General features: G+C 38.8%; 3 protein-coding genes across 14 annotated transcripts in view; 1 reads left to right on the top strand and 2 right to left on the bottom strand.

The window, feature by feature from the left end:
- The window catches only part of LOC116721138 (paired box protein Pax-7-like), a 41094-nt gene extending 26426 nt beyond the window's left edge, over window positions 1–14668 (bottom strand). For 3 of the 7 annotated variants that reach the window (XR_004339533.1, XR_004339532.1, XR_004339538.1), the window contains exons 1-8: window positions 14066–14665; window positions 13099–13337; window positions 12836–12977; window positions 12604–12729; window positions 8466–8665; window positions 7097–7256; window positions 5193–5383; window positions 3697–3964 (exon numbers count right to left, since the gene is read on the bottom strand). Coding sequence is in view for 4 of the 7 variants with exons in the window: in XM_032564684.1 (XP_032420575.1) it covers window positions 3697–3964; window positions 5193–5383; window positions 7097–7256; window positions 8466–8665; window positions 12604–12729; window positions 12836–12977; window positions 13099–13337; window positions 14066–14150 (1411 nt within the window). In the remaining 3 variants the exon portion in view is untranslated. Of the gene's footprint in view, window positions 1–3696; window positions 3965–5192; window positions 5384–7096; window positions 7257–8465; window positions 8666–12603; window positions 12730–12835; window positions 12978–13098; window positions 13338–14065 lie in introns of all 7 variants that reach the window. The other 4 variants (XM_032564684.1, XM_032564693.1, XM_032564713.1 and 1 more) reach the window with 4 other exon arrangements.
- The window catches only part of LOC116721371 (tumor necrosis factor receptor superfamily member 14-like), a 1133408-nt gene that overhangs the window by 355558 nt on the left and 756313 nt on the right, over window positions 1–21537 (top strand). The window lies entirely within an intron of this gene.
- On the bottom strand, window positions 16462–21476 carry LOC116721246 (uncharacterized). 6 transcript variants are annotated; one of them, XM_032564867.1, is made up of 10 exons: window positions 21151–21476; window positions 19862–19937; window positions 19602–19717; window positions 19046–19188; window positions 18694–18778; window positions 18365–18509; window positions 18051–18244; window positions 17708–17852; window positions 17482–17609; window positions 16464–17138 (listed from the first exon to the last, which is right to left on the bottom strand). In XM_032564867.1, exons 2-10 carry the CDS (start codon window positions 19926–19928, stop codon window positions 16833–16835), a joined length of 1329 nt encoding a protein of 442 aa, XP_032420758.1. In that variant the 5' UTR covers window positions 19929–19937; window positions 21151–21476; the 3' UTR covers window positions 16464–16832. The 6 variants fall into 6 exon arrangements, with proteins under 6 accessions (XP_032420773.1, XP_032420758.1, XP_032420765.1 ...); XM_032564874.1 differs by lacking the exon at window positions 21151–21476 and adding an exon at window positions 20124–21111; XM_032564893.1 differs by lacking the exon at window positions 21151–21476 and adding an exon at window positions 19349–19501 and having other exon boundaries at window positions 19862–21109.

Below are 21537 nucleotides of genomic sequence, written 5' to 3' on the forward strand. Positions count from 1 at the left end.
TCAGTTTGAACCAGAGCAAGTTGACATTGATGGCAGTGTAGAAATCAAAAGTGGTAATGAAGATGAGGAGGACCAAATGAAGGAAGAGGAAAGAATTGACGGAAGAAGCTGGTGCTTGTGCTGCTGCCAACTTCAGCTTCATAAATGAAATAATGATTGACACGTACCTCTGGTCATACTGTGTGATCCGGTAAGTACTTCTGTAGCTCTGTGTCAGGTCCAGTCTTTGGTCCGGTGACACCTTTTTAGGGTCTGGTCTTCGGTCTGGTGTCAGTTCTGTGGTTTCACATGCAGTGGCAATAGCTTTGTTATCATTTAAGAGCTTCCACTTCTAGCTGTCTCTGATGTTTTTCCCAGTGTCTTTCGCTCGCTAGCCAGTGGAGACGTTTAGGCACTTTGTGGATGCAAATTGTCGGCGCAACATTTGTTTTTAACTTTCAAGGGTAGCAACCATCAGTTAGACCATCCTTCATCAATTTTGCTCGTAAAAATAACTCGAAGTCTTCTGGAGAGAAATGTTGAGAGCACAAATGTAGGTGTTTTGGAAGTCGTGTTCGACTCTTTCCCACTGCGCTCTTCTTTTTGTTTTTTCATCTTGGAAGCAATGCAGACTCATAACTATTTTTTTATTACAGCCAAAAGTGATGCAGTATTGCACAGTCTAAATTTACACCAGTCAAATGCAACAGGATACAAAAACAACGTGGGAAGTTAGTCCTCCTGCGTTTGCTACACTCTTCTGTTCCTGTTCCTTCCTTTGATCCAACTGTGTCATCAAGCCAGCATGCATTGTGCAGGCAAAAAAGTGGCAACCCCCATGGATGAGAAATATAACGAAAGATATAACAAAAATGTTTACGCAAGTATGTGTTTTTATTTATCACAAACATCCTTTCTTTAGTTAATAGGAAAATTACAACATATTTAGGCCAACATGTTCAACTAATCATGGACTCATTTAAGCAAACTTAACACTTTAACAACCTTCATTCCTTTGGGTTCTTTTGGTGACCTACATTTTATTTCCATCCGGTTGTTGTCCTGCTTTATTGTCCAAATATATAATGCATATACCGTATATGTATATATATTTAGGAAAATATAAGATAAAACTATTCGGCTGTAAAGCTATAAAATAAAACACTCAAGCAATCACAATAGCAACATTTTGTCGATAGAATAAAGCATTTTGTATGCCAAAGGTAAATGTCATATTTAGTCTGGTTAACAGACCATATACTGTATATACTGTATATATATATATATATATATATATATATATATATATATATATATATATATATATATATATATATCCAAACAAGCTGAATTGGATTGAAATTCCAATCAGCTCAACAGTTACATGTCAACAGGATACTTTTTCCATTGTGCGATCATAAAATCTTTAAGAAATTAAAGTAAAATTTTATTTACATTTTTTTATTATTATTATTTCTTTGTCATCTTGACAAAATTGTTATCCGAGATCTCTATTTTGAGTATTCAAACAGTGAATTTAATAAACTGGTTTTCATCTCCATTCCAAGCTAGCATTTCTGCAATCATTTTTAGCACTTTACTCTTGACATGTGACCTTCGCTATAAAGTTGTAGAGTAGAGATCAGAGTCCACAGGAGTAAAATAACTGACATGTACATAAGTGTGCTTATGTGTAAACACATTACATCTCAGAGGCAGGGACTATCTGTTTGCCTCCTCACAGAGGATTTAAGGCATAAACCTGGCTGGCAGGAAAAACATTCTCTTAAAGGGTCCCTGTCACTAAGCCCATCCACAAATCGCCTCCCCCCCTTACCACCCACCCCCACCTCCGTTGTCCCAATCCCTCTTCCCCCACACACACACAAATATTGCCCCCCACCAGCTCTTTAGGTAAATGACATCTTGGCAGATAATCCTGCCCATGCATGTTTTTTTTTTTTACTTCTTAGCAAAGGTGTGACAGTTCTCTTTCTGATCTGAACTGACAGACGCTGCCTATCTCCTCCCAGATGCCCAAACATACACAGATCCTATAATGTCACCGCTGTCACTCGTCCTGTCTGAGACGGCATCACCAGCTGAACCTGGGAGGAGCAACGTCAGCAACTAAGTAAATATTTGCTGAGAATTAATACCAGCCATCAGATAAAAAGGAGCTTTCTGAGTGAGCTTAACTGCTTACCGCTTCCTTCAAACATTCCTGTCTTGTTTCTGTACAGTTTAAAACAGTGTTACATTGTATATCATGCAAAAGTAGTGTGCTAATATAGTAATTGTTTTAAAGATACTTTATGCCAAACAATAGAAATAATACTGGAAAAATTGTGGACTTCTCCACAAGCCGGGGGTTGTTACTGATCCAGAGGTTTAAATATCTTAGCATCATGTTTACAGGTGATGTCAGAAAGACTCCCGTTTGCCCACCTGCAGCTGGTTTTCTTGTTGGTACCAAATCCACTGTCATGTAAACACAGCAGCACTGCCAGAGCAATGTTCTTTGATTTCTCCAGTGCATTTAACACAAGTCAGTTTCTTTATCAGAAACCCCCCAGTGGAAGCTCCAAAAATCACCTGGATCAATGACAACCTGACAAACAGCACCACAGTGTGACAATGAAAGGTCAAAGGTATAAACAGGTGGTCAGCAGCACAGGTGCACCACAGGGCACTGAACTCTTGCCATTCGTTTTCACTGTAAAATTCAGGTTTCCTGTACAGTACAGTCCATAAACACGCTGAATAAACAAGCTGAATACAGAACTGAGACAATACAATCCGCGGGGTTTCCTCAGATAGGAACTTTTAAAACCTGCTTTGAATAATAATTTATTGAAGTACTGTACTAATGTTTTGCTAACTAGGATCTATTGAAATGTGTTTATTATTGAATTGAAAGGATTTTTTTCTGAAATACCTTGAAATGACGTTTATAAAGTGGAGTTATATAAATAAACTGAATCAAATTGAATTCTCAAGAACTGTTATGTTTTAGAATTGAGATTACGTGTGAGAATCAAGTTTGTCATTTTTTAATCCATTTATTACCAGTTCTTGGACAAACACAGATCATTTCCTTAAATCTGTTGTATGTAACTTTAACAAAATTATGTTTTTCAATATTTGTTAAAAGTGTTGCCATGTTATGACAGTATAGTATGAGACGGTAAATCTGTGAATAGTCCGAGCTCTGTCACCTCCTCCCTGAGCTACTGTTGGAAGGTTTTACCACTGTCAATCGATCTTGTGTACACTGATCAATGGGCTGATGATAACTGATCAATGGGCTGATGATAACTGATCAATGGGCTGATGATAACTGATCAATGGGCTGATGGTAGAGGAACAACTTTCCAGGTAAACCGTTTATCTGCCTCCATCAGTGACCGTGCTAACTAGCCTGAGCATTCCTGGCTGACTCCGTTGAGGCGAACCAGCTGCAGCATAGCAGAGAGAAAGAGGGAGGATCTGAGCAGCGCATACACAAAGTGTTTGGCAGCAGCATATTTCAACAGATGACACCAGGACCATAGAACAAGGCAGAGAACTCAAATCTTTCCATAGGTCACCGTTGTTATATTCTACTGTATAGCGACAGCTTAAACAAACACGTAAAAAACACTTTTTTTTTTTTTTTATAAAGGTTGCATACTGCAGCTTTAAAAGCTTTAAAATATGTAATAAAGTAACACTCACTCTGACCATACTGACTGTACTGGTAGCTGGCAGCTGTCACAACTGGGTCCACGCTGTAGCTGGTGGTGCCGTATGTGGTTGGGGAGTAAGATTCGGATGAATGAAAGCTCTCCGCCATCTTAACAGAGACCTCTGCTGACTGTGGACTGCCGTTGGCGGCCATGATGTTGGATAAAGAAGAGTCCAAAGACCTTGGGCGAGGCGACAGGTTGAAGTCATGGTGTGGCTTTGAGGAAACACGACATGAATTACTCACGATGCTCATAACCTGCAAACAGAAAGAAGAGGTGCTTCAAGATTGTCATCAAACTTTTTATATCAAGGTGTAGGAATTATCAAGTGTATTATTAAAATACGCAAGGTAAGTGGTGCCTTCAGGTTCATTTTATTTTTGGAATTGGTAAAAAAAAAAAAAAAATTCTTTCCAAGGAAACCCAGCTGATTGGATCAAGTCAGTACCTTGCAGCATTTATTCCTTCTAGACAAGCATGTAGTGGCAGTGGACAGTGGATTACATTAAATCCTTGACTTTGCAATTAGCCCTTCCATGAATTAGCCCTTGCATGTTATGACAGCAGAAAGGAAAATGTCCCTTTAACTGGAAGAAACCTTCAACGGGTTCATTGTGATCGCTCGTCTGCCTCCATCTGCTGGGTTTCGAGAAGACAGAGCAGATATACAGAAATAAAAACCAGAAGCACTGATTCAGTAGCGCCTTCTATGTTAAAGGAAACATTGCTCACCCATCATTTGGATGGGTGAGCAAATACTTTTGGCAATATAGTGTAGGATATGGCCTGGGAGCTCTTACCAAGCACAAACACACAGAACAAGATAAGATACAGCCCTGTTCCTATTAACCTACTGACCTAGATGTTGCTGTTTGTGATACCTAAAAAACTATTTTAAAAAGTCTTTATTATATTTTTCACCTACAAAGGCTGCCATTCTTTTCAAACTGCACAATGCATGCCAGGCTGCAGGCTAAGTGGAGACAGGCTTAGTGATGTCATGAGAGGAGAAAACAGTCAAAACATAAATCTATTAGTAATAGGGAATAAAATAAGCCTATAGAAACCACAACAGATGAGTGGTTTCATTTAAAAAGGATTGCATAGTGTTCATACTAAAAGTGTATGAAAATACTGTGTACGGCAAAAAAGAAAACGTAGATTTGTAAAACCATGCGACACGCCAGCACACAATTTTCCTTAATAGGTCACAACTGTGCCTCAAACTGACTTGAAATAAAGTTTACACTCTACCACCAGTATTTCAGGAGGCATTCTCCACAGATGAGATCTCATGGGTGCTAGTATTATTAAAGCGCACCTCCTCTGTACTCTGGGGGTAGAAACATAGACCCATGTAGCAACGCCCCTCACCAGGTTGAGGCAATTCTCTGAATAAAATTTAGTTTCCTGTAAGTTGTTAAAAACATATGTACACATACTTAATCAGACCGAGCCAATCAGTAATAACCCAAAAGGTCTTACCTGTTGTGAAAGTCCACTGTTAATGGCATTGCTCTGAGCTGCAGAGCTCAGAAAGGAATCAGAATAACTGGAGAACCCATTGCAGTTGGAGGAAAGAGCATAGGCAGGACCGCTGTCCGCATTGGACAAACCGATTTGGTGCACAGTGGACGGAGGCAGTGGTTGTGGACGATGAACTGTGTCGTCATTCTCTGAAAATGACCATACAACAATGTGTGTATAAGCAACAGAAGTTATTCGTAAGGCAAAAACATCTACAGTATGTAGCTATTTCTCATTCTTAAATAAGGAAAGATTTAAGCGTTCTATCTGGCTTTCTACTTCCACATTGTTAATAAAGAAACATTAGATATATTGCTGGGTTATCCTTTGAAAGAGTTACTGGTAGCAGCGAGTTGTACTGTGCTTGGCTTATACTCCAAATCCAATACCCACTCTCTCCTGGACATGGCTATTGGCTGTCTGAGCTTTTATGTGCTCTCTTTCATCTTATACACTTTAAAACTGAGAGCTTTTAGCTGCGTCCCTCTCCTAGAAAAAGGAACAAAAGGAGCTAATCATACTGGCCAACTCTCCTGTTTTGGCCAGGAAACTACCATATTTTACCCCTCTGCCCCACTGTGCTCTCATATTAGTATTTTCCCATAAATTTCCCATATTGTAGTAATTACATGGCACATCACTCGCCCACTCCCCATTCCTTTTACAGTAATCTTCTTCACCAGCCCACCTCTCCCCCTCTGATGCTGGTCTTCCACCAATGCAGTCTCTAGCCCTCCCACCACCCCCTGCTCCGACAGCAGCAGCAGACGGATAAATATTTCCTGTATCCTCAAGTCCAAAACTTGATAGGTTATGAAGCTAATGCTAATATTTTGTCTACATTTCTAAACATAGGAAGTAATCCAGGATTGGTGGTTCTTTGTTTTCTTTGTGAATACTATATCTTCTCAAACCCCAGGTCATTCTCATGCCAGGTTCAGCTGGAAGTTTCTTCCTGTTAAAAGGGAGTTCTCTGCTGTCGCTACATACTGTATATGCTTAGTATGAGGCATTACAGCAAGGTCAGTGACTAGATGTAATTGACTGTCCACAGTCTCTACACATTTGCTACATGCTCATTCAGGAGAAGCGAATGATGCTGGTCAGTGATTCAGTGCAATCTCCTGGGCTTCCTTAGACAGAAAACTCTTTAGACAGTTAGAATAAGGCAATGATTTTGACTGCACTGTTTTATAACTTGCATCAAGTTGGAACTGACTTTGAATTGGTTTAAAACTTACATGAATTCACTATGTCACACAAGCACAGTGTATTCAGTTGCTAAAGCAGAGAAAAGTACGTGGAAAGTTGTGAAATGAAGAGTCAAGACAAAAATCAACGGAAGATGAGGCTTGCAAATGGAAACTCTGCTCAATGAGAGAAACTACACCTTTGTTGAACAACTTCATGAAAAATCTGTTCTACTCATCATAGATGCTCAGTTAAAATTGAATTTACTTTGATTATTTTGGCTGAACCTGTCAATAATCCATCCATATGATCCCAAAAGTTTCATTGTGAGTGTTAGCTTAAGACAACCTAATATCTTTTAATATTTAATGTTGGTTTAATAACACAACAAAGATTCTAAACGATGTTCCAGTTTTGCACAGATTTCTTCCAGCACCAGGACTTCCAAGATGAACCATACGGCTGGGAACCAAGTTCATCCTTTCAATTTGTTGAGCCCTTTGAATTATTCAGAACACTGACAGATCGAAATCAGAGCAAAACGATAAAAAAACCCCTAAATGTTCCTTTCACAAATCCTAAGGTAAACAGAAAAAAAAGAATATCTCATGTGTAGAAAAGAACCGGCCTCTACAGAAAGAACTAATGATGACATTTGACGTGTGCTTTACCATGGGACAGAGAGGAGTAGCCTGATTCTGAAAGCTGATATGTCGAAAACGTTGACACCCCTGTTGAAGAAAATCCATTGGGCAAGAGGTTGTTGAATGCCGCTAGTTGACTGGCTCCTGCTTGCTTGCGCCACCTGGCTCTGCGATTGCTAAACCACACCTTAAAAACAAGAACATCTGACAGAATGAATGTGTGTTGAATATCTAGTGAACAATGCTTTGGCTTATGACTGTTCCAATCCCACACCAGCTTGAGTTTCTCACTTAAGTTACTTTGCTATTATATACCTTTTGAAAGGCTGTTCATGCACACAATTTACATTGGTTATATTACTTTTAATCTAAAACTGAGACTGAACGTGCGTATTAATCTAAAACCACTTACACTCTAAACTTTATTCATATAAACCATATGAAACAGACCAGACCATTGTTTTACTGTGTGTGAGACGGATCACTGATCAGAAATATCACTTTTGCATCTTGTCTCAAAAAATACAGCACAAAACTATTCATACCCTTTGAACTTTTCCATGGTTTGTCACATTATAAACACAAACATAAAACTATTCCATTGTAATCTAATGCGAAAGACCATACTACTTTTCAAGTGACATACAATTGAAAAGTAGAAAGAAAATGATACGTGATTAAGAGTGGAAGTCAGCAAAAAGAAACAAAAGGCATTCGCATTCTCATCTTAAATAAGGTGTGCGTCTAACAACGAACACTAACACGAAATGGCACAGCAAAAAAAAACAACTTCTTTCTCACACACTATATCCATTCTCTTACACAAAAACAGCCTACGTTCTAGTGTGAAATACAAATGGAGGTGTCCGCCTCATTTCTCCAAAATCACTCAACAGTTTTTATGTCTTGAGAAACATAATTATAAAACTATAAAGGTTGTCGTCAAAACGGAAATGAAATACTTGAATTCCCTCTAAACTGGACTGCTTCCAACATGTATTAACAACAAGTTCTTGTTTACCTCAGCTTGTCCTAAGACTCTGCAGCTAGACTCTTAAGTGGAGGAAACAGAAAAACTTGTCTCAATTCGGTTTTACTGTCTGTGCACAGGCTACCTTGTAATTTTAGAGTTCATTTTAAAATCCTGACTTTACCTTTCAGGGCCCTGGGTGGTAAAGAAACTTTATGGAACTTTATGAAAACTTAAATGTTTTTATGCTGTTGTAATGTGATTTTGCTTTTAAGTTTTACATTTGGAAATGTACTTGTGTTTCTGATTTTGAGCCAATAAATGCTATCCTAAATTGTCTGCTAAAGCAGCTCGTTAATCGAGCAATGTTCTTGAAGCTGAGCCGGTCCGACTCAGCCCGGCCCCATCTGAAGCTCTGTGTTTTACCTGAACCCTGGCCTCAGTCAGCCTGGTCCGCTGGGCCAGTTCCTCTCTGGTATAAATGTCAGGATAGTGTGTTCTTTCAAAAGCCTTTTCTAACTCCTCAAGCTGCTCTGCTGTGAAGGTGGTCCGACTTCTGCGCTTCTTCCTTTTAAGACGGAGGTCAGGTTCCGATTCTACATCCGACACTTCTTCCATTTGGCTTCCTGAAACCAGCGAAGAGACAATTGGACTTACTTAATATTCCTGTTCAAATTGGTGAGATTTGTGTTTAGGTTTGCAGCGTTTCTCCCTTATTTTGTTAAAAAATTTGAACTTCAACTTAATACCTAAAACCCTAAATAATGCTTTAACCTGATTGTTGTGATTTGTTCCAGGACAGCTGACCAAGTCTCAGGAGTGTTACTTTATGAATCCAGAGAAGATTTTGTCCAGAAAAGATCCAAAGTTGTTTACGTTAATATTATCCATCCATCCATAATCATACACCCTTGTCCCCAGTGGGGTCAGGAGGATTGCTGGTGCCAGTCTCCAGCGGCCAATGGGTGAGAGGCGGGGTGCACCCTGGACAGGTCGCCTGCCCACCGCAAAAGTTAACATTATTTTTATTTAAAAATAAAAATTTTAAATAAACATTTATTTAAAATAGCAACTTTAAATAAATGAATTTAAAAGATATATAAATAAAATGATGTCAGGGATCTCTTTCTCAAGGGACAGTGGAGATTGTTCAACATCCTGCGATATAAATTTGCCTAAATTAGATCAAATATGCTCATTTTTATCGATACTCCCTCTAGCAGTTAAAACCAGCCTCACTTCTAAAAATATACACAGTCTGCAGTAACTTTTACTTGCATTTAAACTAAGACTTCTTTTATTAATTAACTTAAACCGTCTCATGTTTCCAAACTAAGTGCGACACTTCTGAAAAGTCGTCGTCAAATGGTTTTTGGGACCTTTTGCTGTTACTGGTACATAAACCTGTGTGCTCCAAAAACTGGCAGCCGATTCTTTGTTGCTCGTATCTGAATAGAAGCAACAAAACTCGACAGTTTTCTCAATGCCCTGGGGTAGATATTTAAAGGAAGGAGATTATAAATCCTGACCAGCCGACGCATCTGAGTAGAGAAGCTTTTCTCTCCCCGTTTTGCTGTTGTCTAGTTGAATCATGTCAGGTTGCGGGAGTCTGTGCACAGCCATTCATGCTTCTGTCTTGAAGGAACAATACGGCCACTTCACAAACTGTCAGCCCTCTTTCATGAAGTGTGCAGCATATACTGTTTCAGTAAACAATTCGGTGTGGTTCATCAGCTCTTTCAGGGCAGACACAAAAGATTTTTTTCCTTGCAGCAGCTGTTTGTGTGCTTGCAGAACCATATATGAAAAAAGATATTCCAACTTCCATGTTCACATGCTTGTTTTCTATACTTACCTGACAGATTGGTTGAAAATGGAGAGCGGTTTGTTTTAATGATCAATCTTGGTAATAAGCTCCACGATCATTTTGTTGAGATACGGCATTATCCTTAAGCAGTATGCCTTCCAAACATCATTTGACGGTTACCAGGAGTGACACTGGTGAGCATGCTGTAGCTTTAGACTGAAAATGGGCTGCGATGTGGTGGGGAGCAAAGGAGGGAGCAAAGTGGTACCGAACCGTACCGCTGCAACCGATGGAGAAATTCAACTGCCCAAGAACCGTTCGACCAGCAGCGAGACGGTTCTAGGCAAAATAATGCAGAACTTAAAGAATTCACCAAAAATGTCCAAATCTGGAGAAAAACAAAACGATAGAATCCTAAATAACCTATTTAGACAGTTTATCAGCAAAAAAAAAAAAAAAAAGTCGACTTGAGGGTAAATAAATTATAAAATTAAAGAACTGAAAACAAAAGTCAATACTTATGTTTTTTTCACCCAGTTTTCATAAAATCCATAAGAGATATTCATTTTAAGACAATCATGCTAAAACAGAATTTCTAAAATACAAAAGATGGCGTTTTTATTTATGTGATTTGAATGCCTATATATATATATATATATATATATATATACACATATATGTACACACACACACACACATACATATATATATATCAGGGCCTCAGGGCGTCTGGCTGAACTGTAGCCCTGTGTCGCTTCTGTTATAGCTGTAATTACTTTATGAATTTTCCTAAAATGTGCATGTAAAATTAAAAAGAATTTAAACGAGTTCTAAAATAATTTTGACTTCATTTGCCTGTTTTGTGTCAGACGTCGTCTGGAATCTGGCTCACATGCAGCGTTAATGTCACGGGGGGAAAATGCACTAAACGCATGCTTTGACAAGAGACAGTAAAACAGTTCAAATTATTAGTGCTGAAAAAAATTCCTCAGTGCTTCACACTGATTTATTCTCACCACTTTTTTGGTATATGTTCATTAAGACCAGGATTTTTGGTGCAAGCCAGGGGGGGCAGAAAGGGGAAATGAATCCCACTTTAATAAACTGATACACAGCCAAAGACCAATACTGGGATGATTGTGTTATCACCCTCCAAACATTTGGGCCGTTATTTCAACCTGCTCAAATATGAAGACGGTGTGGAGTAAAAGTGTGCGCCTGGGGAAAATTATTTTTGATAGCTGCAACTTGCCACTGAACGTGGCCGCATGTTTCTTTGCCCTATGCGGCATTTGTTTGAAGTACCACGCACCCCAATCCTTGCTGTACACATATTTCTACATTCTCCCAAGCTGGACTTGAGAACCAAAGCATGTGTTGTCACTCACGTATGCACAGAATACTCTTACTGCATCTCAACTTCAGCAGGCAATTTCCGTCCTTATGAATTATGTGCCAAAATATTTATCAACATCAAAGAAAAGGCTGATTTCTAGAGGTTAGGCTTCAACATGTTGCCAAGGAATTTAAGGTAAATACATCATTTAGTATTTACATATAAAACACACACACACACACACACACAAATATACATATATATATATATATATCTTTATTTTTATTTATGTACATGGGTTATATCTTATTTCCGAGAATGCGTAATAAAAGTCAAAACACATTTTTGAGAGTTTTTCCTCAAACTGAGACAAAACATTAATTGACATGAAGGTAATGTAAAGGATTCAGTGAAGCATCTCCAGTCATGTGGATCTTTTTTTTTTCTCTCTCTCTCTCTCTTTGTTATGTTTGATATCAAATTGATGCCGTATATAACTAATTTACATCTTGTACGTATCATATTTTATTTTGGTGCTCAAAAACAATACTTGATTGGCTTGTTTGTAACAAGAGAATACAGCCAGAACTAACTCTCACGGCAGGCCCTCGACATTTACCACAGAAGCATCACATCAGATTTACACATTGAAATCTGAATTCAAAACATGCCGTGCGCCCCGGACGGATGACAGTGAAAAGAAATAAAGGGCTGAATTTAATCTGCTTTGAAGCCTTTGAACGTGGAACATGTGCCTGGGAATAGGAGAGTGAGGGCTGATAGGGGATAAATGTATTGGAGCTATTACACCTTCTCCTGCACAATTGCCTGTTCATCACACTCTAGTTTCATTACCAGTTGTAATATAGGCTCAGTCGTCAAATTATTAAAACTTAAGACCTGGATGACAGGAAGCAAACAGGAAGATATTCCCCAGTGTGAGCAAAGGAGGAGACAGGCTCGAAAGTAATATAGAGTATTTTTCACGCAATAAGAGGAAAGTGTGTTTTAATATCAATCTATTAACATTTTTAATTTAGTTAATTGTAAGCCTATCATTCCAACTGTAGGTCTACTAGGTTTGATGATCGTGCCCTTCTTCTTCTTCTTTCTCAGACATTAGGAAAAGCTCCTGCTCTGCTCCTAACAGGCCGCCGAGGCCCCCCGCCGTGTGTCAGTGATCTAACTCAATCTGACTGCAGCCAGCAGCCCCCCCATCTGCTTTGCTGTCGCCAGAACATTTAACCAGCACCAGGGGACCCAGATCCACTTTAGCGATTCCACAATATAAATAATTAAGCGCCTGCTGGGAAAACACAAAAACCCAGAGCGACAAAAACTATACTGCCCGAGCCCCAGTTTGTCGACAGTTTATCGCTTTAGAACCGAGCAGCCGGCGGCCTGACGGCGGTCGCTCCTACCTTTGCCGCCCAGAATGCCGTCTATGCTGTGGTTGTTTCGTTTTTCTGCCTCTTCGTCCTTTTTGTCACGTTCGTCCTCATCCTTTCTCCCAAATCGATTTCGAAGCACGCGGCTGATCGAACTCACTGCAATTGGTCCAGGCGTGGTTAGAAAAAAAATAAAATAAATATGATCAATAATAATAATAATAATAATAATAATAATAATAATAATAATAATAATAATAATAACCTGAAGGGACTGTGCCTCTGTCACACACTCCGTCCTTCAGCAGCTTGTCCCGTATTTCCCAGCTGAACATCCCGGGGTTCTCGTGCTTGTACTCCTCTATCCGAGTCTCCACGTCCGACGTAGATAATAACTGCTGCAGGACCTCGCGCACATTCAGGTACACACTTATGCATGTTGTTCACAAACATGCGCGCGCTCACGCACACACACCCACACACACACACCCACGCACCCACACACACATATTTATCGAGTTGTCTCACCCTGGACTTGCTGCCACCGATGGCTCCTGGTCGGATTGAACCCGTCTCCTGAAACCGGCAGAGGATCTTAGAGACGCAGCCGTGAGAGACGCGCAGCTGCCGGGAGATGACGCAGGGCCGGACCCCTTGGTGGGCCATCTCCACTATCTTGTGCCGGATGTGGTTTGGTAGAGGCCGGCCGTTAATGAAAACACCTCCCAGCTGGTTGACCCGTCCCTGCCCGAGAGCAGTGGACACTGCTGGCACACAAGAAGGGTTTAAAAAAAAAAAAAAAGAAGAATATGTTAATTCTGCTACTGTGTTATAATTGTGTAGATCTCTTTTTTCTTCTTTAATGCTTGTTGAAACCGAATTAAAAGATGCAGGAGATCTCTTTTCGTCTTCATTGGGCTACTCATTTCAGATATCGAAGTGGCCGACCTTCCGGGGGTTTTTTCGCACGTGTCCAAGCGTTCCTGGATTTTAAGAGCGAATTAAAGTTGATAAAAGTGTCCGCTGAATATTCAGCTATCATAAATAGTTTGGCAAAAAAAAAAGAAAGAAAGAAAGAAAGAAAGAAAGAAAGAAAGAAAGAAAGAAAGAAAGAAAGAAAGAAAGAAAGAAAGAAAGAAAGAAAAACAACAACACAGAATTGGACCCTCGAAATATATTCTCATGGAAAAAATACAGATTTTACGACCAGTTCCAAAAATATCTCACCCCGAAAACTTCTAAATAATAATAATAATAATAATAATAATAATAATATAATAGTTTATGATTATAATAGCAATAAAACCGACTCAGTCTGAGCAGGCGGTGTTTCAAATAGTCCAAGCATATTAACCTTTCTTTTCTTTTCTTCTCTTTTCTTTTCTTTTCTTTTCCTTTCTTTTCTTTTCTTTTATTTCATTTATTCATTTCTAAATAAAATAGCTGGACTCCAGCCTGCCTCTCTCTGGGCCCTATAGCCTACAGTGAAGCTCACCGTCCAGCGGGAGTCCAGTGCGCTGGTAGTTCTGTCTGGGTGCCGGGCGCATCATTTGCGGGACCATTCCTGGTAACGAAGACATTTCATGCAAAACAAGAGCGGACTTGACAAGAAAGGGTCGGGGAGAGGAGGAGGAGGAGGAGGAAGGGGGGCGGGGGAGAGCAATACAATTAATTAAAGAGCAGAGGCGTCTCAAGTTCAAGTCTTGAGTTGTTGATCTGGTGTAAAACGGGGGGGAAAAAAATATTGAGTCAATCCAATCTGTTGATTAGGAGATGAAATCAGAAGAGCATGAAATCCTCCTCAGCACAGAGGGAACTGATCAAACTCCGAGACCCGCTCACTCATCAGCGAGCCGAGTCGGCGAGTCCTTTACGTCACATGGGGCCCAGGCGGCTGCAGGAAGACGGGCACAGGTCTGAAGTCCCCGAGGGTTCCCGGAGCTTCCTCTCATCACTCTGGTGGATGTTCCAACAGGTTTCTGCAGCCAAACGCAAACGAGTTTCTGCAACCAATGGGAAGACAGGAACCACGAGGAGCCCGAGTCCCACGTTCTCCTCATCGGCACATCCGGCCAGGGAAGAGTCACAGTAAGATTTATGGCTAAAAAAAAAAAAAAAAAACCTCAAGTGTAAAAGATTTGTTATTGTACAACATGCTGTGTAACACAGTTTATAAATGCGCACCTCCACATTCACATTTGTGTCAGCAGTTTCTCAAATGTACACATGTCAAACTACACATCTAGTATAATTACACACTACGCATGCAAATAGCCAAAAAATGCGCGTGCACGAATCCCCGGAGACTTTTCTTACCGCACGGGAGAGGATGCGTTCAATGCTGATGAAAAGCTGGGATTTCTAAGAATTGTAATTGCAGTGCTGCGTCGAAGGCAGAAGAAAAGCTCGGATATTTGAGCCTTCCAAGACTTATCGGAAATACAGTAGCTTTGACTTGGCCCAGCAGTCCAAAACCATGTATTAGAGACATGCTCTTATATTAAAGTTACTGAATTCTAAAAAAAAAATATTGACTTTGTAGGTTGCACTGCTGAAATACGGAAAAAATAGCAACTCCCTGAAAACTAAGGTGAGCAGCAGCGCCATCCTGTGGCAGAGGTTTAACTTCCAGAAACCACAGGTTGGTCCGTCTTCTGAAAGTGTGATCTTAATGTGCAACAAAAACAACAAAAAAGAAGTTAACTGTTGGTTAACAGTCCAGTTTGTTAGTACAAACATATATTTTTGAACAACACATTTTTAAAACAACTGGAAATTCGTTTGAAACCATTTTATGGTTTGCTGTTAAGAGTTTTTGATTATATAGAAGATCAAAACCTCCCTATCGAGACTGAAACATTAAATCTCCAAATTCTGAGTAGTGGAGAAAACCAGACAGATTATGCAATTTTGTACTAAGAAAATGTGAGTGATTCTTTTCTTTATAAATAAAAATATTTTTCGAACGATCCAAATGTTTGGACAAACAACCGACGTAGTAATAATGTTTGGATGCGTAAAATAACCCGAAGTGCACTGTAAAAAAAAACAAAAAACAAAAAAAAAACAACCTGTAGAATTATCCCCCAAAATTGAGATACTGAGTTTGGTAGAGATTTAATCAAATATTTTTAGTAATTAATGTCAACAGCTCTGAAACACCAAAAAAAAAAATTAGTTAAGGTCTACTTAACGCTTCTGGGAATAAATAATTTCCTGACTGCTGGAGACCCAGCACCTCTACAAGTCCACTAGGATTAAGCGTGTAAAATAATGGATGGATGGATATAATTTTCTTAGAAATTTGAATAATTCACAGTAAAAACTGCTGGGTTGAAAATAACCCAATACGTAACCCAGCGCTGGGTCATATATGGACCGACCCAACGCTGGGTTGTTTTAACTCAACTGGGTTGGGTTGAGGGTTTGACCCAGCACATTGGGTCATAGCTGCAACCTAAAGCTTGGGTTAAATTGACCACTGCCCAAAGTTAAAATGACTCAATATTGGGTTGAAATTTATTACCCATTAAAAGGGTCATTTTTACCACCATATTTTTATTTTTAATTTTTTTTTTCCTTTTCTACTTTAAAATTCACTATAAAAATTTAACTAAAAACATTCAGATTAGCTCAAAATAACTTTTATTTGCAAATGTTATACATTCCAACATACATGAAATTTTTAATACAGACATGTAAAAGTTACATATAAACAATTGATTAAATCTGCACCCTTTTTTAACTTTATTGGTGTACACAACGAAATATTTTCATCAAAAGAGTTTGAAGGAAATGTAAAAAAAAATAGTAACATAGTAACAAAGAAGGTTTTTCAATCAATCAATCAATCAATCTTTATTTCAGACACAAAAGAGGTCCATAGTAAAACAAAAAGAAAGGAAAAAAAAAAAACAAAAAGAAACATGACAGTCACTGAGCCACAAATAAATGATGACGCCAATGTTTCCACAATCTTGAGAAAAATCTCACTGTACTAAAAACAGGGTTTACTAAAATTGCTATTATATTATTGTATGACACGGGTAATCTACACATACATTTATACATGAGATTCCTGAGCGCAGCTGCACATGTGGGAACAGCGTTATGTGCAAACATGTGGCTGGCACTGCTCCATCTAGGCACTTTGAGTAGGAGCCTCAGGCCATCATTGTATGCCACATAAAGTTTGTGCAGGCTACTTTTTTTTTTCAATCAGAACATTTAAAACTTATTTAAGGGTTATTGAAGAATTGCATTTATTCTTCCATGGCCTCCAACTGTGCCCTCATTAATTTTATCGGGGGTGACTCGTTTCCTGGGATTTCATATATCACAGTTTGGAGAAAATCCCAAATCTGGATACACGACTTCGGACAACTCACATCAAAAACGAAGAATGATTTGAAACAGCCGTCAACGGCCCCCAAAAGAGATGGATATTCCAAAGCAGTTCCATTTATGACGACAAATGCTTGGGAACAACAATACCTGTCCCCAAGCATGAGAACACGTGGATGCTCTGTTGCTGTACTTCCAAGATATTCCACCATATTTGTCCCAATCTGGTGTGTGGAAAAAGCAGAAAGGAAGCCATTAGTCATTTAAAGGTAAGGAGGAACATTCCCCACTAATAATTTTTGACTAATTCTTATATGATTTTTGTTTGATACATTATCAAAAGACCCTTGCGTTTGAAGTTTACATATACTATATAAAAAGACATATTTTTGGTCAACGCTGTCTCGTGTTATATGACATTAAAATTCTTATTTCACGTCAATTAGGACTTGGTAAATTCCAGATTAATGACAGGGAGAACAGTGAGGGAAAAAAAGCATATTTGTTTTAAACTTCTGGTTTCAACTACATTTAAACAGCAAAGAACTCATTCTGACATGAATTTACTGGCTGGACATCAATGAAGGCTTGCTGGACTTCAAGGTTGCTGGGTCTGACCACCTTTCGCCCAACTCTGTAGGGAACAGCATGGAGGAGTTTTGGCAGCAGCTGCAGTGCCACGTCACCTTGTTTGTCTGTCAAAGAAAAACTCAGATTAAAATGCTACACAATCAAAAAAGAGCCACAGGAGAAAAAAATTAGTTCAGAAAATGTTTCTTTTGAGCTTCAATACCTTGTGGAAGCAACTCAATCTCAGGCAGAAGACCGCTCTCCTCCTTCTTCCCCATGCGAATGACCTTTGATGAGAACAAGGTGTTCCAGTTCTCTGTCAGTTTTCCACAAGACTGTGGACATAAAACGGCAAAGTCCTGCAAAATCTAACAATCAGAAAAGACAAAAATACAAATCAAATGTAAAAGTGAAATGAACTATTACATTCAACCTTTCATGGGTGCTACAAATGTATGTTCTGGGTAGTTTGACATTTTGAGTTTGATTGTAATTGTACATTTTCACATGGTATTGCAGTTTATTGTTTAACATTTAACTGATCTCAATATGAGGTATAACCTCACCATCCCTGGTGTGTCCAACAAACATGGGAACTCTGCAAAAATCTGCTGCATTGGGATTGTCCCACTTGAGCGGATCCATCCTGCGCGATATACTGCAGTTTCCCGCATGTATTGGACAACCTGGTCTGCGGGCCAGAAGTTATTTTTTAGCCATTCTGTCATCTGGATGGCACGCTCAGCACTGATGGTTGGTTCTGTGGGGAAAAAAATATTACAGGAATTAAAAGAAAAAAAATGTGAGGTAATTCACAGCAATAAGAGCTTAGATTGCTGCTCAAAACAATAGGGCTTGGAAAAAGTCTATGTGCTAGTACCAGGCAAACTTGATCTTTTTGGTGGAGCTTCTGGGGCTGAAAGCATCTTCTTCCTTGGTTGATGCCTTTTCCTTACATTACGGAGACGCTCCTCCAGAAAGCCAGTTGCTGGCCTGTGTTGTCTTCCGCGGGTAAACCAGGCGTCCTGAACATTTTTAACAAAAGAAATATAAAAGTTAAATGTTAGCCTTTCTGTTTTAATGTCCAAATTTTTTATTAAACCTACAACTCAAAGCTCAAACACCATAGTTACAATGATATTTAATGCTAACCATTGTGCAAGTTGTTGAAGTACTTGTGTGCTAGTTCTCTGAAGTGTGAAAACTTACATATCCTGTGCCATGGCTGTCTCTTAAACATGGAAACTGGTCCACAATCGAAGATGCCAGAATTGCTTTAGTGTCTGAAGATGGGCTGGAAACAAAAAAAATTACACTCAGTAAGACAGGCAAGTAAAATATTTTATTTTAATTAGTTATTGTAAGATGAAAACATAGAGCAGAAACCTTAAAACACAATTTCCAAAAAATCCAGTTTTTATTAGCCCAACACATACTTTAAGACTTCTTACTGGAGAAATTTTACTTAGGTGAGCACTGCACAATGCCGTTAATGTTCTCACCAAGAGCAAAATGTCACAAAAACAACCTAATTGATCCAGTTTTTACAAGAAATACTCACTTTTCTCCATATTGATCCATCAGGTGTGACACAAGTGTTCTGACCATGCACCGTCTTTCACGAATGGATATATGCTGATTTCCATCAAGACTGATAACCACAGGTCTACCTTCAGGGGAGGCACTGAGGATCTCACGGATGTTCTACAGATAAATAGTGAAAAATAAAATAGCTGTTATTTAGCTGCAGTTTAATATTCTTAGAAATTTAAGAAAAGATGAGATGTGTCATTTTTAATTTTAATTAGTAAGAATGGATGTCAATATGTTATGTAGGAAAGGTTGATTATGCAGCTTAACTTACAAATGCTGCTCTTCCAACAGAAGAAACTCCACTCTCTAATTCAGCATGTGGTGTAGGATCAGCATCTTCAGTTGTTTTAGGGCTAGATGTCCAGTGTGCTCACTTTGAGCACACTGGACATATCTTGAAGTTGAATATGTGTTATGAATTACTCTTAGGTGAGAAAAAAAATTCCTTATGTTATGTCCTAAAGACATCCCACATTTAAAACACACATATCCCATTTTGTCTTGTCCTATGACTCAAAGCATACCTCAAGAAATTTTGCAAAATGACGTTGAAATTTCAGACGAGGACCAAGGTGAGGAATCAGGGATGTCAGGCAGTTAGCATCCAAAAGAAAGAAGCTTTCTTCATCAATGTTTTCAGCTGAAATATATTAGAAATTACATATTAATATTTTCAATCCAAAGAATTCCTGCCAATGCATGCTTTTAAGTACACACACACACACACACACACGCACACCCGCACGCACGCACGCACACACACACATGTATATACTTAACCTACCTTCAAAAGCAGGGATTAGGTCAGAAAGTTTCCATTCAGTCAGCTTCTGTTTTACAAACTCATCCATCTTTCAGATCTTTCAGGGAAAAAAGTGATACAATTTGAGTCATTTTTTTCCTATGTGGAAAATAACCTGTACAATGTGTGCAAAAATATTTTATTTAGGACAATCACCAAATATTTCACAGCAAATAAGAAAAAATAATAGGACATTGACTATATGTTTAGCAGCTAATAACCCTGAACAAATGTAAAACATCACTTTTTGGGACACCAGGAGAGATCACACTGTTCAGTCTTGTTTTCACCAGCTCTCCCCTCAGCGCAACCTGATACCTGACAACATGAAGCAGATCTGTGTAAACCCAAAAGTTAATCCAGCTGTTTTCACTAATAACTGTATGTTTTTAATTCCACCTCGGTGGCTAATAATGGCCAGAATAACATACGTGCGCATTATCTAATTTCTGCGTCATGATGATGTTGCTGCTTACATAAAATCATATGGTAATGACAGATACAGTATAGCCGTCAGTTTGTGTTAAGCATATGCCATCGCAGAGTGTGCTGATCTGACAGAACACCGGTGGGGACGACTCCAAACATGTCGGAGCACTTTTAAATTAAGAGATATTTCAATAAATCGAGCAGATATTTTATTGTTACATAGTTAAATCTTCACTAGAAATCTGTAAAAGTTACTTTTATTTGACAGAAAGCATATTATCCAACTTTAGCTTCCCCTCCTCTGCCATTGCTGGTGCATACTTTTTTTTTTCTTCTCCACTGCCTCAATCGGTTTCACCCAGGTTAGCCGTATAATAGCATAGCATAGTGTGTTCAGTAAGAAATAAAAGGCTTAATGAAAATGGCATTTAACAGTTATATTACTGATATATTACTATGAATACCTGTATAGCCTGTATCGCTTCGGACACCGCTACTGCAAAGCCTCCAGTCCCTACTTGTCGCTATAGATCCGTTATTAGCATTCTGGCTAAGCTACCACCTTTTGCGCGCGCTAGTGAACGAGGCCCGCGAAAACCAGGGGGGGGCAAAGCGCTATCTCTCCCTCCCACACCCTCACCTTTTTTTTAAACCAAATTGGATAAATTATCTTTGAATTAAATGAATTATTTCAAAAACATTACCCTATCAACGAAGATGATAGGTTAAATCAAATAATTAAATTAAAGTTACATAAATTTAATTTAAAAAATCTGTAGTATATGAAGAATACAATAACCCTATAAACTTTAAAAATATTATGCCATGATATTGTTACTTACCATGTTTTATTTGAATTGAGAAATCCAGTGTTGTCTGATCAGGTCACAGTCCAGTTGAAAATGGAGGTTTGTGAAGAGGGCAATGGATTTTTACCCAATTGGTTGGGTCAAACTGTATTTGACCCAACCAATTGGGTAAAGTGTTGAGTCAACTGAACCTGAAACCTAACAGAATCAGTTAAGTGGAGTTCATTAAAACAAAAAAAAAAAGTCAACCCAACCGCTGGGTCACTACTTTTGAACCAATATTGGGTCAAAGTAACCCAACATATGACCCAGCATCTCTTACCCAGAAGTTGGGTTATGAAAATAACCCCGCATTTTTTACTGTGTTGTAATGCTTATTTTGTCATTGCTGATCCACTTAACACATAATAATTAATAAAG

Source organism: Xiphophorus hellerii, chromosome 1 (genome assembly GCF_003331165.1).
Source record: "Xiphophorus hellerii strain 12219 chromosome 1, Xiphophorus_hellerii-4.1, whole genome shotgun sequence".
Taxonomy (NCBI): Eukaryota; Metazoa; Chordata; class Actinopteri; order Cyprinodontiformes; family Poeciliidae; genus Xiphophorus; species Xiphophorus hellerii.

Coding starts and splice junctions, on each gene's coding strand:
- LOC116721246 (XM_032564867.1), bottom strand. CDS start 19,928: ATGGATGAGTTTGTAAAACAGAAGCTGACTGAATGGAAACTTTCTGAC. Junction 19,718..19,861: donor CCTAATCCCTGCTTTTGAAG/GTAGGTTAAGTA, acceptor AATATATTTCAG/CTGAAAACATTGATGAAGAA. Junction 17,610..17,707: donor GATTGAGTTGCTTCCACAAG/GTATTGAAGCTC, acceptor TTTCTTTGACAG/ACAAACAAGGTGACGTGGCA.